Source organism: Cephus cinctus, unplaced genomic scaffold, assembly GCF_000341935.2.
Source record: "Cephus cinctus unplaced genomic scaffold, Ccin1 Ccin1_scaffold0136, whole genome shotgun sequence".
In the NCBI taxonomy this organism is placed as follows: Eukaryota; Metazoa; Arthropoda; class Insecta; order Hymenoptera; family Cephidae; genus Cephus; species Cephus cinctus.
In genome coordinates this window covers 55,588-73,012 of record NW_014332867.1, presented here as the reverse complement: position 1 = coordinate 73,012, position 17,425 = coordinate 55,588, and the positions used below count along the sequence as shown (strand labels likewise).

Below are 17,425 nucleotides of genomic sequence, written 5' to 3'. Positions count from 1 at the left end.
CGTCCTCGTCGTCCTCGTCGTCCTCGTCGTCCTCGTCGTCCTCGTCGTCCTCGTCGTCCTCGTCGTCCTCGTCGTCCTCGTCGTCCTCGTCGTCCTCGTCGTCCTCGTCGTCCTCGTCGTCCTCGTCGTCCTCGTCGTCCTCGTCGTCCTCGTCGTCCTCGTCGTCCTCGTCGTCCTCGTCGTCCTCGTCGTCCTCGTCGTCCTCGTCGTCCTCGTCGTCCTCGTCGTCCTCGTCGTCCTCGTCGTCCTCGTCGTCCTCGTCGTCCTCGTCGTCCTCGTCGTCCTCGTCGTCCTCGTCGTCCTCGTCGTCCTCGTCGTCCTCGTCGTCCTCGTCGTCCTCGTCGTCCTCGTCGTCCTCGTCGTCCTCGTCGTCCTCGTCGTCCTCGTCGTCCTCGTCGTCCTCGTCGTCCTCGTCGTCCTCGTCGTCCTCGTCGTCCTCGTCGTCCTCGTCGTCCTCGTCGTCCTCGTCGTCCTCGTCGTCCTCGTCGTCCTCGTCGTCCTCGTCGTCCTCGTCGTCCTCGTCGTCCTCGTCGTCCTCGTCGTCCTCGTCGTCCTCGTCGTCCTCGTCGTCCTCGTCGTCCTCGTCGTCCTCGTCGTCCTCGTCGTCCTCGTCGTCCTCGTCGTCCTCGTCGTCCTCGTCGTCCTCGTCGTCCTCGTCGTCCTCGTCGTCCTCGTCGTCCTCGTCGTCCTCGTCGTCCTCGTCGTCCTCGTCGTCCTCGTCGTCCTCGTCGTCCTCGTCGTCCTCGTCGTCCTCGTCGTCCTCGTCGTCCTCGTCGTATTGAAAATATAATTAAAATGATGGGCCAGTGCTAGATCATATAATAGGAAAACATGTAGTGACTTATGTACTTGGCCTCAATAATATGATATCAATACTTTTTGTTAGAGGAATTCACAGCAATCCTGTACTTGGCGTAGTTTTTTACACGTAAGTGTTTTTTGGGGGATTATAGATTACACGAATCTACATATGTAAAGTAGGAGTTTGCTTCACTGTGCAGTCAGTCTCAAGTAAGCTGTGCTAGTGGGAATGTATGAATAGTTGACATTTAACACAATTATGTTTTCATGCAACAAAGGAAATAAGTACAAAAATGTACACGTTCATCGCAAGCTTTTCGGAATGGTGGAATGTATGGACCGTCGGTATAGTGACAGCATTAATTGGTTTTATATACGTGTACGTAAAACGACACCACAGTTATTTCGAAAAGATGGGAATTCCTTATTTGAAATCTCACATTATAGTGGGCGTAGCAAAGGAGCGACCGTAGCGACCAGTGATTTTAAGGATAAGATCGTTTATAGAACAATCAAAGCTGTTATATGATTCAATGCCAAAAGCAAAGTACGCAGGGATGTATGATTTTACGTTACCATCAATAATGATACGGGATCTTGAACTCATCAAAGAAATTGGAATTAAACATTTTGACAATTTTGTGGATCATAAACCATTGGCCAATCCAGAACTCGATCCACTTTTTGCAAAAAATCTCTTTTCTTTACGCGGGAACAAATGGCGAGAAATGCGAGCTATCTTGAGCCCCGCCTTTACGTCGAGCAAAATGAAAATGATGTTTGAGCTAATGTCCAACTGCGCCAACGAATTCGCAGATTTTGTGACAACACAACGTGATACAAACATCGTGGAAATCAGGGATGCTTTTTCGAGATATACGAACGACATAATTGCAACTACAGCCTTTGGAATAAGCATAAATTCTATGAAGGAGCGCGACAATGAATTTTATAAAATGGGCAAGGACGTGACAACCTTTGGATTTTTTAACTCTATGGTATTCATGATAGGCCAGGTAAATCCGAAATTGACAAAATCATTAAAATTGAGAATAATTAATCAACGGGTATCAAACTTCTTCGAAGACATCATTACGTCAACTATTGCTACGACAATCGCTCAGAAGATTGAAAGACCAGATATGTTGCAATTATTGATACAGGCCAAGGAATCTGGAAAAGCTGCAGATTTGACTATTCAGGATATGACTGCGCAAGCATTTATATTTTTCTTTCGTGGATTCGATACAGTATCACTTGCCATGTGCTTCACTGCTTATGCAATTGCTACTAATCCTGAAGTTCAAGAGAAGCTGCAAATGGAAATTGATCAAGTTCTTAAAAAATCTAACGGCAAGATAACTTACGACGATCTGAAGGAAATGCAATATCTCGATGCAGTTTTTAATGAGACACTGAGGATGTATTCGCCAGTTGCGGAATTAAACAGGGAGTGTACAAAAAGTGTTGAACTCCCTCCAGCTACACCAGGCGCGAAGCCATGTACCGTAAAACCTGTCACTCAAATAATTATTCCCGTTTATGGCATTCATCATGATCCCCAATACTTTCCCGAACCTGATAAATTCGATCCTGAAAGATTTTTAGACGGTAGTGAGAGAATGACTCCTTCTGCATATTTGCCCTTTGGAATTGGCCCAAGAATTTGCATTGGAAATAGATTCGCAATAATGGAATGTAAATTAGTCCTCTTTCATTTATTAAAGAAATATAATTTTAGACCATGCGAGAAAACAACTGTACCTATGAAATTTAGTACAAACAGTGTCCTGCCGGGCCCTGTGAATGGCTTTTGGATAAAAATCGAATCAAGAAAATAAATTATATTCGTATAACTGTAGCTTATTATATTTTTATTAAAAAAAAATATATATATTTAGGTTGTATAAACTTAGAGTTTATAGCAATGAAACATGTACTAATAATGTAATGCTAGTAACACTTCCACAATATTATAAAAATTTGTTGATTACTTCAATGGTTACAAATACCTATACTATAAACCAGCATGTGAAAATTATATTTTAATTATAAGAAAAATAGTCACAGATTTCATAATATCAACAGATTATAATCTATTGCCTGCATATATCTTTTTAAGTAATGTTATATTTAGTGATTTAGTAAATCAGGGAAATTTAAGAATATAACTGTAGCAGTAAATTCGGCGATTACTTTAATCTAATGAAGCAAGTAGGTAGTTTATATTGATCTTCCAGGGCTCACGCTTAGACTCTCGCTCCGCATCACAACGACACTTAGTATCCCAAAACTAGGTGCTACCCCCGGAAGATTAATGAATATATTTATCGTATATGAATGTACAATTGTCAAGTCTACTTACCTATTTATAATAATTTCTGTATTAGTAACAGGTTCGAATTTTTGAAATTATGAAAATTATTTTGTCATTCTGATTTCCCATAGCGATATGATAAAATCCATTTCTAATAGCCACGTCAAAATTACATCTTTGTCATCAAATGCATAATGTGACATTGCTATATTAAATTCATCAAATAAAATGTATATTACATTTTACGAATAGAAAAAGAAATCTTTCATCCATTTTCTCTGCAGCCGATGAAAAATAAAACCAATCATCAGTGAGTCAAGTTTATCAAACATTTGATAAAATATTCCACATACCAAATTGCATGGTAAAATTTCTCATATTTCACATACAGTTCATCCAACTGCAATATTACGGTTCGCCGCGAGTACTGTAGGCCATATCATGAAACAAAATGGTTGGTAGGAGAATAAAAAAAAAGAAAAAAAAGGGACAGAAAGAAGGAAAAAGAACAGTGAGTAGAGAGGAGAGCAGGTGATACTTTACTCGGAACATTTTTGAGCTGCGGCCATGTTTCAAAAGCCGAGTACGTTGCATTGGATGGAAAATGGCTGACATTTTTTCTCGAGACAAGGCTGACTCAAGTATAAATATATATAATGTCTGCTCCCTCTGTTCTCGTATATCTACGAAGTTGCGAACTTTCGATTTCCCATCCCTTGCGGAACCTAAAAACGCTAACTTTTTTTTGACAGTGAAAAGTTTTACCTAATGATTACACCAGGGTATCATACTATTTCGACAGATCCGCTGGAATTGAAAGTTTTCACGAAAAAACGAGATGACCCTTGAAAATTTCTTTCGCGATTAATAAATATTTTATTTTTTTTTACTTTAGATCTGTACATGATTCAAGCACGAAGAATATTATACCGTGTCATGATTAAATTTTTTTCGGTTCGAGACAGATAATGTTATCTTTCTACTGACGCAGTATTGATAACTGAACAACAAATATACAATACCTAACAGATAAATACACTGAACAAGCTACACGTATTAATTGAAGGTTGCGTTTATACTACCCGAGTGCTTCGATTGGGTAACATTCCTTTAAGGTAAACTTAAAACCGCGTAATCAAGCTGAAATTTGTTTTACGTCTAATTTGTATAGCAGTACATCTCTCTACAAATTTTTTACACGATTCACTCATCAGTTTCCGAGTATTTCCGAGTTAATGTCAGGACTCGTAACATGTATCAAGAGACTAGGTCGAGTCTCGCGCCAAGTACAGGCAACCCGCCGTACGGGGCACGGTCCGCCGAGACTCTTTACTCGAAGCATCTCTTGTACCTGTGTTTCGACTGAAATATCTTATGAACGGCTGTATGTGAGAAAAATTTATTGATACATTTACTGTAGGAATCAAGGGTTCTGAATTGATTGCCACCAAATTCAATACGATTAGTGTACAGGATCAGGACGTATTCACATGGCAAGCAAGATGATTTTATTTCAGGTTCGTCGTCGTCGTCATCATCTCTGCAGCCGATGAAAAATAAAACCAATCATCAGTGAGTCAAGTTTATCAAACATTTGATAAAATATTCCACATACCAAATTGCATGGTAAAATTTCTCATATTTCACATACAGTTCATCCAACTGCAATATTACGGTTCGCCGCGAGTACTGTAGGCCATATCATGAAACAAAATGGTTGGTAGGAGAATAAAAAAAAAGAAAAAAAAGGGACAGAAAGAAGGAAAAAGAACAGTGAGTAGAGAGGAGAGCAGGTGATACTTTACTCGGAACATTTTTGAGCTGCGGCCATGTTTCAAAAGCCGAGTACGTTGCATTGGATGGAAAATGGCTGACATTTTTTCTCGAGACAAGGCTGACTCAAGTATAAATATATATAATGTCTGCTCCCTCTGTTCTCGTATATCTACGAAGTTGCGAACTTTCGATTTCCCATCCCTTGCGGAACCTAAAAACGCTAACTTTTTTTTGACAGTGAAAAGTTTTACCTAATGATTACACCAGGGTATCATACTATTTCGACAGATCCGCTGGAATTGAAAGTTTTCACGAAAAAACGAGATGACCCTTGAAAATTTCTTTCGCGATTAATAAATATTTTATTTTTTTTTACTTTAGATCTGTACATGATTCAAGCACGAAGAATATTATACCGTGTCATGATTAAATTTTTTTCGGTTCGAGACAGATAATGTTATCTTTCTACTGACGCAGTATTGATAACTGAACAACAAATATACAATACCTAACAGATAAATACACTGAACAAGCTACACGTATTAATTGAAGGTTGCGTTTATACTACCCGAGTGCTTCGATTGGGTAACATTCCTTTAAGGTAAACTTAAAACCGCGTAATCAAGCTGAAATTTGTTTTACGTCTAATTTGTATAGCAGTACATCTCTCTACAAATTTTTTACACGATTCACTCATCAGTTTCCGAGTATTTCCGAGTTAATGTCAGGACTCGTAACATGTATCAAGAGACTAGGTCGAGTCTCGCGCCAAGTACAGGCAACCCGCCGTACGGGGCACGGTCCGCCGAGACTCTTTACTCGAAGCATCTCTTGTACCTGTGTTTCGACTGAAATATCTTATGAACGGCTGTATGTGAGAAAAATTTATTGATACATTCACTCTAGGAATCAAGGGTTCTGAATTGATTGCCACCAAATTCAATACGATTAGTGTACAGGATCAGGACGTATTCACATGGCAAGCAAGATGATTTTATTTCAGGTTCGTCGTCGTCGTCATCATCGTCGTCGTCGTCTTCGCACGTCCATCGCATTTTTTACACAACAGATGGCGCTGACTGCTCTACCTTCTTTACCCATTTGTACACTGTATGGTGTTAGTATTTACGAATACACAACACAATCAAATACACTTTATACGTGAAGCTACCGTTCATACCGAGTTTCCAGGTAGTATAAGGGTGCTTTCACAACAGTATAGAATTATTCAGTTTTTAATAGCATTCATGTGGAGCGCGCGTATGTGTATGTATATATGTGCTTCGGCATAGTTCCTCGTATGGTAGGTGACAGTTTGTCCAGGTGTTCCGCTGCGTAGTTTTCTGTGTCCAGGTGTTGGATGTGAAAGTCCAGGGTGTGCAGATGTTCCGCTGCGTAGTTTTCTGTATCTAGGTGTCGAACGTAGAAGTCCAGGGTATCCAGATGTTCCGCTCCGTAGTTTCTTGTATCTAGGTGTCGGATGTGGAAGTCCAGGGTGTCCAGATATTCCGCTTCGTAGTTTTCTGTATCTAGGTGTCGGATGTGGAAGGGTATTCAGGTGTTTCTTTCCGTAGTTTCTTGTATCCAGGTACTGGATATGGAAGTCCAGGGTGTCCCGCTCCGTAGTTTCCTGCATCTAGGTGTCAGACGTGGAAGTTCAGGGTGTTCAGGTGTTCCGCTTCGTAGTTCCCTGTATCTAGGTGTCGGATGTGGAAGTTGAGGGTATTCAGGTGTTCCTTTCCGTAGTTTCTCGTATCTAGGTACTGGATATGGAAGTCCAGGGTGTCCCGCTCCGTAGTTTCCTGCATCTAGGTGTCAGACGTGGAAGTTCAGGGTGTTCAGGTGTTCCGCTTCGTAGTTCCCTGTATCTAGGTGTCGGATGTGGAAGTTGAGGGTATTCAGGTGTTCCTTTCCGTAGTTTCTTGTATCTAGGTACTGGATATGGAAGTCCAGGGTGCCCAGGTGTTCCGCTCCGTAGTTTCCTGCATCTAGGTGTCAGACGTGGAAGTTCAGGGTGTTCAGGTGTTCCGCTTCGTAGTTTCCTGTATCTAGGTGTCGGATGTGGAAGTTGAGGGTATTCAGGTGTTCCTTTCCGTAGTTTCTCGTATCTAGGTACTGGATATGGAAGTCCAGGGTGCCCAGGTGTTCCGCTCCGTAGTTTTCTGTATCTAGGTGTCGGATGTGGAAGTTCAGGGTGTCCAGGTGATCCGCTCCGTAGTTTCTTCTATCTTGGTGTCGGACGTAGAAGTCCAGAAAAGTGTGCAAAAAGCTTTGGCGCTTCGCTCAAACTATAGTATCCTCTCTGATGTTCGCACGGCCTGAGGTACGTAAATAATCCAGCACACTCTCCTTTCTTACGTTCCCCACACGACTTCAACAAGCTGGACACTATTAACGACGCTTATATGCATTGAAGATTACATTTTCTTTAAAAATTTGTATGTCTTTATGCATTTCTAGAACAAGGGACTTACAAATTAAATTTATATGCCATTAAACATTTTCGACAACGCAATATATTTTTCTGGTCAGCAACATCATAATGTATTTATATTTTATATCTGTGACAATATAGATTTCAGTGCTTAGAGATTCTATGTCCCATTCCTTACTCCACGCGAATTCCTTACTCCACGTCGACCCGGAATCTCGGACTGACAGTTGATAGTGCTCTCTCCTAGAATGTACACACAACAAATGTCTGTAGGCAAATTGCGAGGACCCTTTACCTGCTGAAGACTAATCGAAACTCACTATCCGTGGAACTGAGGAAGCTTCTTGTATCTTCCTTGATATTTCCTATTATTGATTATTGCCTCATTATATACGGAGCAACTGCGGCGTCTAACCTCAATAGAGTCCAGGTAGCCTCAAATTTCTGCGTTCGTTTCATTTTTGATGCTAAAAGAGATGAACATATCTCCCCGTACTACGCGGAGCTCGGCTGGCTTACGGTCAGTTCGCGCCGTCTTAAGTACCTGGGCCTTTTAGTATATCAGATAATAAACATGGGTTCTCCCACTTATCTGGCGACATCAGTTATATCTGCGTCCTCGGCGGGAGTACGCACGGTGCGTCGAACAAATGACCTGATCGTTCCCATTCATCGCACTGAGTTCTATAGACACTCTTTCCATGTTTCTGCTGCTTTGTTCTGGAACTCGCTTCCAAATGCGGTCAGGAACTCTACCTCCCAGCGCACTTTTAAGTCACGTTTGCACCAATTCTTGCTACCGTCAATAGCGCCCGCCGTCACGCACTGATGTTTCATGTTTCATTTCTACTTGATTCCTACGTCAGTGGTCTTATCAATGGACACAGTGTTTACATTTCTGCGGTATTACAATAAGTCTCACTGCGCAGTGATCCCTAGTGTTAGTCATTGGTTTCTATTAGATATAATATATATACTTCTCTATAGTGTAAATAGTAATATACCTCGACTAGTTGTAAATAGCTATAAGTTTTTCTCTTTTTTGTATTCCGGTTTACGGGGCCCTAGCCCCAGATCGAATAAATTGCTCTCTCTCTCTCTCTCTCTCTCTCTCTCTCTCTCTCTCTCTCTCTCTCTCTCTCTCTCGGGAATGGCCGCTGTACAGGTGTCTCTTTGTTGTTCTGCTGTACTGGCTGTTGTGTACCGTCCACCTAAAGTTGGCTATCTATCTGAGTTTGAGGCTACCTTCTCACGTCTCTCCTCATCCTATACTAGTCTTATTATTTTTGGTGATTTCAATGCCGATCTTTTGACTACGTCCTTTGATAGCTCTCATTTGCATTCATTTATCACTGGTAACGATCTCCATCTTGTAGAATACTCAGCAACGCATCACCTTCGCGACTCTCATACATGGCTCGATCTTTGTATTGTTGATGATGCGGTGAAATTGTCTGCGTCTGGTCAATCGGCTGTTCCGTTTCTATCTGCGCACGATCTGATTTGGATTACGTACAGGCTTAAGGCTCCTCCTCCCCCACGCAGCTCTATTACATACAGAGATTTTAAATCCTTCGATCACACGGATTTTCTTCGGCGCATTGAAGCTTGCGATTGGACTTCCTTCCTAAGCTCCCCGTCTGTTGATAACCAGGTGGCTAGCATTAGTAAATTCTTGCTTGAGTCTCTTGACGCCCTTGCTCCTGTTCGCACCTTCACTCCTCGTCGTGATCCTACCCCCTGGATATCCCAAGAGATTAGGACCGCTATCAAGGAGCGAAATCGTCTTTATAGATTGTATGTTCGCTCAGGATTAGACTCTTACCTTGCTGGCTATAAGGCCTCCAGAAATAAGATCAAAGCCATGATCACACGCGCTAAGAATCTTCATTGTAGATCTGCACTTGTTGAAGTTTATGGAACGCGTGCTATGTGGACCATGCTGCGTCGTCTCCGTATTCTATCTACTACTAGCAAAATTTCAATTCCTGGACAATCGCTTGATAGCATTAATGAACACTTCACTCGCGCCTTCCACTCTCACTCTGCTACTGATTCTACTACTGATTCTATTACTTATACCTGCGAAAGATCTGAGTTTAGTGAAAACTATTTTTTCTTTAAATATATTGAACCCCTTCACCTACTTGATGCCCTGAAGGACAGTAGTCCGCACGCTATGGGCCCGGACCGCCTCCCTATGACACATGTAACTCGTGGTCTTGATGTCATTTTTGGCTACCTTCTTGAGCTTTATAATAATTCGCTCATGACGGCGTCTTTTCCTATTGCATGGAAGAGGTCGCTTATTTGTCCAATTCCCAAGGGCACTGGGCGCCCCTCGACCCTGTCAGACTTCCGCCCCATCTCGCTGGTCTGTGGACTGTCTAAACCGCTTGAGCGTATTGTTAATGCGCAGATGGTTGATTTTCTCTCTGAGAATGGGGGCTGGGATCCGTGTCAATCCGCATACAGGGCTGGTCATAGCACCCAGACTGCCTTAATCAAGCTTACTGATGATGTCAGATTCGCAGTTGATGAGAGAATGGTCACCGTATTAGTTCTATTTGACTTTAGTAAAGCCTTCGACTCCATTTGTCACTCTAAACTACTGGAGTGCATGAAAACGGTTGGATTCTCGCACAGCGTTAGGAGGTGGTTCGCATCTTACCTTACCGGTCGTTCTCAGGCTGTCCTTGGTCCGAATCTCACCACGTCTACTTATCTACCTGTTACCTCTGGTGTACCGCAGGGCTCAATTTTGGGCCCTGCTTTATTTGCGCTATATGTCAGAGAGCTCCCGTGCGTACTCGAACATTGTTCTCATTTTCTCTATGCTGACGATCTGCAGATTTATACCCACTGCACTCTAGACGATCTTAGAGATACCCTAATACGCGTTCAAGCTGATATCGACGCCATATCTTGCTGGGCTACTGCAAATTGTCTTGCGCTAAACGCCGAGAAGACCAAGTGTATGATACTTGGCAGCGCTAGGTATCTAAACCGTATTGACTTTCATAGGCTACCATGTCTAATTGTTAATGATGCACCAATTGCCTTCGTCTCATCGGCCCGGAACCTCGGTGTCATCTTCGATAACGTCTTATCCTTTAATGAACATGCGTTGGGCGTCAGCAAGCGGGTAAACAAAGTATTATATATTCTTAAGCGTAACCGCGCCGTGCTTACTTTGGACCTCCGTAAGATGCTTATAGCTACCCTTATTTTCCCTCTTATCGATTATTGCTGCATCGTCTATGGAGGAACCACGGACACTGTTCTTAGATCCATCTGTGTCGCACTGAATTCCTGTGTTCGGTTCATTTTTGATCTTAAGCCTGACCAGCATGTCTCGCCATATTATGAGCAACTTGGATGGCCCAAGTTTAACCACCGTCGGCTATATTATATGGCGGTCCTGACCTGGAACATTCTTAAGTCCGGCGCACCCGCCTATTTGCAGGGATCAGTACTGCCCGTCTGCACTGCCGGGCATCGCACGATACGCAGACCTCTCGATCTTTGTGTTCGAGCGCACCGCACCGTCTTTTTTAGGCAATCCTTTTCTGTTTCTGCTTCACTACTATGGAACTCACTCCCGCTTGTAGTGCGTAGCGCCACCTCTCTTTTGCTTTTAAAGAAACGATTGCGAGAGCATATCGCTACTCTGTCATTCTGAAATGTTTCTTTTCTTTTGATCGCACAGTTTTTTTATTTGGTTAATCCATATTATCATGTATTGCACGTATGTTTTTGTAGCTACCTTTTGCTATATTTTATACTATTTATACTACCTGTCAGCACTATGTATCTATACTGTTTACTATTTATTTATTATTCTATTTACACCACTTGTCAGGATTATGTATCTATATTGTTTATATCGTACCTGTTTCTCTACTATTATCAATTATCTATGTAATTATCGCTATTTTGTGTTACCCGGTCTAAGGAGTCTGTTGACTCCCGATCGAATAAACTTATTTCTCTCTCTCTCTCTCTCTCTCTCTCTCTCTAGTTGTGTACGGTACGCGGTAATTTACACGTACCGTTGTTGGAAAGTTTATTAGTAAGTGGTGTAGTGTCAATTCTTTCGTTTTCTTATAATAACATACAAAGTGGATAAGAATAAAATCATATTTTTGCCTACAAATAATTACTCCGGGCAATAGTGGTCAATTCTGTCACTGGTGATATAAGCACTTCTTAGAGCTCAAAGTGTTTATTTGGGAGTGTGACAAGTGGCGCATCGATTGTTGTGAGCCGAAACAGTGTATACAGAACATTTTCGACAATGCAATATATTTATCTGATTAGTGACATTACAATGTATTTATATTTTATATTTGTTTAACAATACAAATTTCAGTGTTTAAAACTTTTTTCATATATCCTATTGAACAACAAAAACTTGCGATATCCTCCAAAAAACACTTACGTGTAAAAATCTACGCCAAGTACAGGAGTGCTGTGTATTCCTCTAACAAAAAGTATTGATATCAGATTATGGAGGCTAAGTACATAAGTCACTACATGTTTGCCTATTATATGACCTAGCACTGACCCATCATTTTAATTGTATTTTCAAAATTTCCTATAACGTTTTCACTACTCTTTTACATTACTACTGTTTGTCGTAGTTGGTTATGATTTAATGGTTATTTACTAATTAATAAAACTTTCGGTGATTCCTTATGGAGTACTACTTGGCGGGTTCGTGCATTTCTTGACATAAATTCGCGTTCATTATGCCAGTCATCAAACTCAAAACCAATGTCAACTTTCTATATGCAGCTCATTCACAATAACTCGTCAAAAATAATCACAGTAAAAGCTTAATAACACACATATAGTTTTAGGATACTATTAGTACGTTCAAAGTAAGTACTTTGGAATTCCTGGCACGGGCCCGCCAAGTAGTACTTGATAAGGAATCACCTACAGTTTTATTAATTATTAAATGACCATTAAATCATGATCAACGGACTTCCATTTCCGGTGTGAAAGTGACAGTAGAGTGTGCGATTGAGGTGCGAGAATTTTGGTTTGGTGAGAGAGATATTAAAAGAGCAGAAAAGAACTGGGGCGGGGAGGTATAGAGAAGTGTGCGGAAGTGAAAATAGAATATTAGAAAAAGTTCAGGGTGTGTTAAAAGAGAGGAAAAGAAGAGGTGTTAGGCGAACAAGAGGTTAGGTTTCAGGCTGGGCGTAGAGAAGGAACAGAGGTAGAGGCGGGAATTTGAGCAAGCGGGAGCAAAGAGCCAAGTGAAAAGAGAATAGGTGCGGACATCTGACGGGCGAAAGAAGAAGTAGTGGGCAAGAGGAAGTGGTGAAGGAGAGAGGGGCGTAATGCGACAGGTAAAGGTAGGGAAAGCGCGGCGCGGAGAGAGATAAAAGTGTACAAGAAACGGTGATAGTGAGGGAGTGGAACAGGGCGAGAACGGGAACAAGGAAAGAAAGCAGTAAGACCTAGAGCGAAGAGCGGAATAAAAGAAATAGACACGATGTGGGGGAACGGTGAAGAGGGAGAGGGAGGGACAGAGGAGACAGGGAAAAAAGGGAGGAAGACAAACGCAGAGAGGCTAATGAGAGAAAGGAGTGCTAGTACAGGGTTCCTTTCAGGGAATAAGGGAAATGTGGAAAAGAAAGAGAGAGAAAGAAGAAGAGGCGGAACAAGGAGAAGTCGAAGAGGCGAGAGCTTTTGGAAACAGCAGAGTGGTGCAGAGATCGCCGACAAAGCAGACGGAGGAAGGGGGAATGATGCAGAAACTACTAGAGGAGATTAAGGAGGCCATGAAAAAAAGAGATAAGGGAAGTGAAGGAAGATATCAAAGAGCAGGAAAGGGAAACGAAGGAAGGAGAAACAGCCTTGAGGGACGAGATGAGGCGGGCAGAGGAAAGGTGGAGGGAGGAAAGAGAGGAGATAGAAAGGAGAATGCAGGCAGTGGAGGAGAAGGTAAAGGAGGGGGAAAGGAAAGATAAGTTGATAGAGGAGTTACAGGAGAGAATGAGGAAACTGGAAACAGGCAAAGGACAAAAGCAAGGAGACGGTGATAAGGTAGTGGAAGGGAGCTGGGAGGGAAGGAGTGAGGTGATGGAGAGGCTGGCGGAAATGGCGAGAAGGGTGGAAAAGGGTGAGAGGGAAAACAGAAGAAGGAACGTAATAATAAAAGGAGCGGAGATGGAAGGGTCGGCGTAACAAACGGCGACGAGAATCCTAGAAGAGTTGGGGGTGAAGGCAAAGGTAGCAGGAGGGAAAGAGATAGGCAGAAGAAAAGCAGGAGGGAAGGAGGTGGCGCTGGAGGTAATAATGGAAGATGTGGAGGGAAAGATCGAAGTAATGAGGAAAAGAGAGAGAGAGAGAGAGAGAGAGAGAGAGAGAGAGAGAGAGAGAGAGAGACCATAGTTTATTATACTAGGGCAGGTTGCCCTGGAAGTATAAAATACAGAACAATGTTCAAGAAAATTAATAATAATAATAAGCCAATAAAATAATACATATTTACAAAGATATAATTAATAGTAATAGTAATAATAGCGTTAACACGAGTAAGCTACGCTAGCTATATATATGTTTGTAGTTTAAACGCTAAGAAGCCAAGCATGCAGCGCATTTTTGAATAGTGGCACGGCGGTGTTGTGCTGGGAGTCTCCTGACCCCATTGAGAAACGCCAGGCCAAGTAGTTCACGCGTGTAACAATGCGCTAAGTCCGAACTAAAGGCGGCCTGGCAACCAATATGTGGAAATCTAAAAATCGCACAATAATCACTTTTCGGAAGTCCAGCTTATGGCTGCACATCCAAAAATCGACAGTCTACAATTAAAATCTGAACAGATAAGGTGGTCTCGTGGAGTAGACTCGGTACAGGAAATAGGAGGACCGAACGGTGCCTATATTTTCGAAGTCGACGTACGTCGACCTACTGTAAAACACTCTTGATTGTTTCAATAAACCTTCTCTGTTTTGTTCACTGTTGTATTCACGCGAGTTCCAACTCCTTAACCGGTAACGATCCCAAAAAATTACCTTATCCCTAACCTCTCGAACGAACTCCTTCGTCACCGAGACGTTACGGCACAACAGCGGTTATCTCACGGATGCTGCTAGGTACGGAGTTCCAAAACATAATTCCAGATATGATAACTGACTTTTGGTAAGTCGAGGTGCGACAGCGGGGAACGACAAGGTCGAGGGGATGTGATCTTGTCACAGGCGCAGTAGCATCTCTGGAGGAACAAAGGGTTAATTTGTCGGAGATGACGAATGGTAAGCCATTGTAGATCGCCCCGTGTATCAGGATCCTTAAGGAATACTGTCGCCACTGCGCAACACTCAACTATTTCAAAGCACAAAGACTAGGCGTGATGTGCTCATATTTACAAAGACCCAAAATAAAGCGAACACCGGCATTTAAGACTCGTTGTAGTCTGATGCTTTCTTCCACAAAGATGTCAAGTATCGCTACAGAGCAGTAGTCGATGAGCGGTAGAATCAGAGAGGAAACGAGTTTCTGCTACGAACAATTCGCTCAAGCATCTTCGAGAATTCACAGAGAAGTGAGATCGGTCTAAAGTCACCGGGCTCTGATGGATTAGACGTCTTTGGCACAGGCACTACAATGGAGCTCTTCCACGCCATAGGGAATGTAGAGGTAGAGAGAGAAGTGTTGAAAAGATCCAATAAGACGGGGAAGAGCGATACACTGCAATGCCTCAGAAAACGTCCAGGAAAGTTGTCAGAGCCAGAGACATGAGAGTCAGCGAATCTGATGTGTTGCGAGAGAGTCTCAGAAGTTATATGCGCAAAATAAAACCTGGATTGGTCAAATGATACACACCTGCTTAAAATAGCATAAGCCATAGGAGGAACAGAGTTGAATACTGAGCAGAAGAAGTTATTGAGTATCTCTGGCGTAAAAGCAGTTACAGAGGATTTCTTCGAGTAAGGAACTATACCGAGTCTTCTTAATTGTTGCCAGACCTGCCTAGAATCCTTCAATCGAGCGAGTCGCGTGTCGCAGTAGTTAGTTTTAGCCATAGTGATGAGGGATTTGACTTGATTACGCTGACGTCTGTATGCAGTACGATCCGCCTCAGATTGTGTACGTCGAGCGCTGGCGCATAACCTATTGCGAGACCGGATTAGTTCACGGATTCGACCAGTCATCCACGGTACGGAGGGACGCTTTATGTTAATATCCTACCATGGTGCAAAGTTGTCCAATACGTCGGTTAGTTGGTCATTTAAACATAAGAGAGGGAGGGAGGGAGGGAGGAGAGGGAACATAAGAGGGAAAATCAAAATAGAGGATGATCTAACGTGGAAAGAAAAGAAAATGCAATGGTTGCTGAGGGAAATAGGGAATGAGGAACAAAGAAGAGGGAATAGAGTTAGAGTGGCATATGGGAAAATAACGATTGATGGAGTAACATGGTTTTGGGACGAGTAAAGGGAAGTACTAAGGGATGGAAGGGGAAGGGACAGAACGGAGAGCAAAGGAGGGGAAAGGCAAGAGAGAATGCAGGGGGAGGATAGGACGAATAAGGAAAAAGGGGAGAGGGAGAGGACAGAGGATAGGATAGACGGGAAGGCAAAAAATGAATAGAGGGAAAGCCACGGGAGAGGGAAAGGAAGGAGGAGAAGAAAAGGAGGGAGGGAAGCTGGAAAGTGTCTTTCTGGAATGTCGCCGGATTATGGAATAAAGATAAGGAATTCTGGAAGGAAATATGTGAATGGGAAGTTATTGTGATGGTAGAAACGTGGGTAGAGGAGAAGGGATGGGAAAAGCTGAAGGGGAAACTGCCAGGGGGTTACAGATGGACCAGGCAGGGGGCAAAGAGAAGAAATAAGAAAGGAAGAGCAATGGGAGGAATGCTAATGGGGGTAAGCGATGAGATGTCACCAGACGAGGAGGGAGAGTAGAGAAAGGAGGAGGGGCTAATAGTAAGGAAAGTGAAAGCGGGAAGAGAAAGGTGGACGGTGGTGGGGGTATATGTAAATGGGGATATCGAAAGAAAAGTAGAGAGTATTAAAGGGTATATGGAGAGACAAAGTGAGGGGGAAAAGGTAATAATAGGACGAGATTTTAATGCAAGGACGGGCACAGAAGGCGGACGAGTGAGGGCGATAGAAAAGGAGGAAGACGAGAAAAGACAGTCAAAAGATAGGCAAGTGAACGGAGAGGGAAGGAAACTGATAAGAACGGTGGAGGAGGTAGGATGGGAGATCTTTAACGGGAACATACAAGGGGACGAGGAAGGTGAGTTTACGTACACAGGAGGAAAGGGGAACACGGTGATAGATTATGTGCTAGAAGACGAAAATAAAAGAAGTGGGGTTGAGAGGATATCAGTGGAAGACAGGGTCGAGTCGGACCACCACCCGGTAGTGGTAACCATAAGGGAAGGGAGAGAGGAAAGAAAGGAAAAAGAAGTGAAGATAAGGAAGGCGGGAAGGGGAAAGTGGTCGGTGAAAATGAAGCAGGAGTATGCGAGAGAGATGGAGGGAGTGAAGGTAGAAGGAGAGGGGATACAGGAAATTATAGTAAAGGCTGAAGAAAGAATGAATGAAGCGATAAGACGAGGGGACGACAGAGGGGGGAAGGAAAAAAGACAAAGAAAGGTAGGATGGTGGGACGAACAATGTAAGAAGAAGAAGGCGGAAGGAAGGAAGGAGCTAAGAGAATGGAATAAAGGGAGAGGAACGAAGGATAGGTACCGAAAAAAAAAGAGGGAGTACAAAGAGATATGCGATAGGAAGAAAGGGGAGGAACAGGAAAAAGCGATAAGAGAAATAGCGGAGGCTACGACCGAGATTGAGGTATGGGAGATAGTGAATAGAGGAAGGAAGGAAAGGAAGAGGGTAAAAGAGGAAATAGGTAAAGAATAATGGAAAGAGTACTTCATGAGTTTACTGGGGGGTGTCGAAGAAAGGGCTAGAAGAGGGACGGGAGGAGAAGAGAGAGACGGAGAAGAGGAAGAAATAAGCAGGGAGGAAATTAGGAAAACGATACGAAAGATGAAAGAAGAGAAAGCAGCAGGAGGAGATGAGATACCGAATGAAGCATGGAAATGGGGGGGGGGGGGGAAAAAA

The 17,425-nt window shown here is 42.9% G+C and overlaps 1 protein-coding gene across 1 annotated transcript; it reads left to right on the top strand.

Moving 5' to 3' along the window:
- Positions 1-1,259: 1,259 nt before the first annotated feature.
- Positions 1,260-2,662, top strand: LOC107263203 (cytochrome P450 9e2-like). The gene has a single exon (XM_015730138.2). It carries the CDS (start codon positions 1,335-1,337, stop codon positions 2,640-2,642), a length of 1,308 nt encoding a protein of 435 aa, XP_015585624.1. The 5' UTR covers positions 1,260-1,334; the 3' UTR covers positions 2,643-2,662.
- The last annotated feature ends 14,763 nt before the right edge of the window (positions 2,663-17,425 follow it).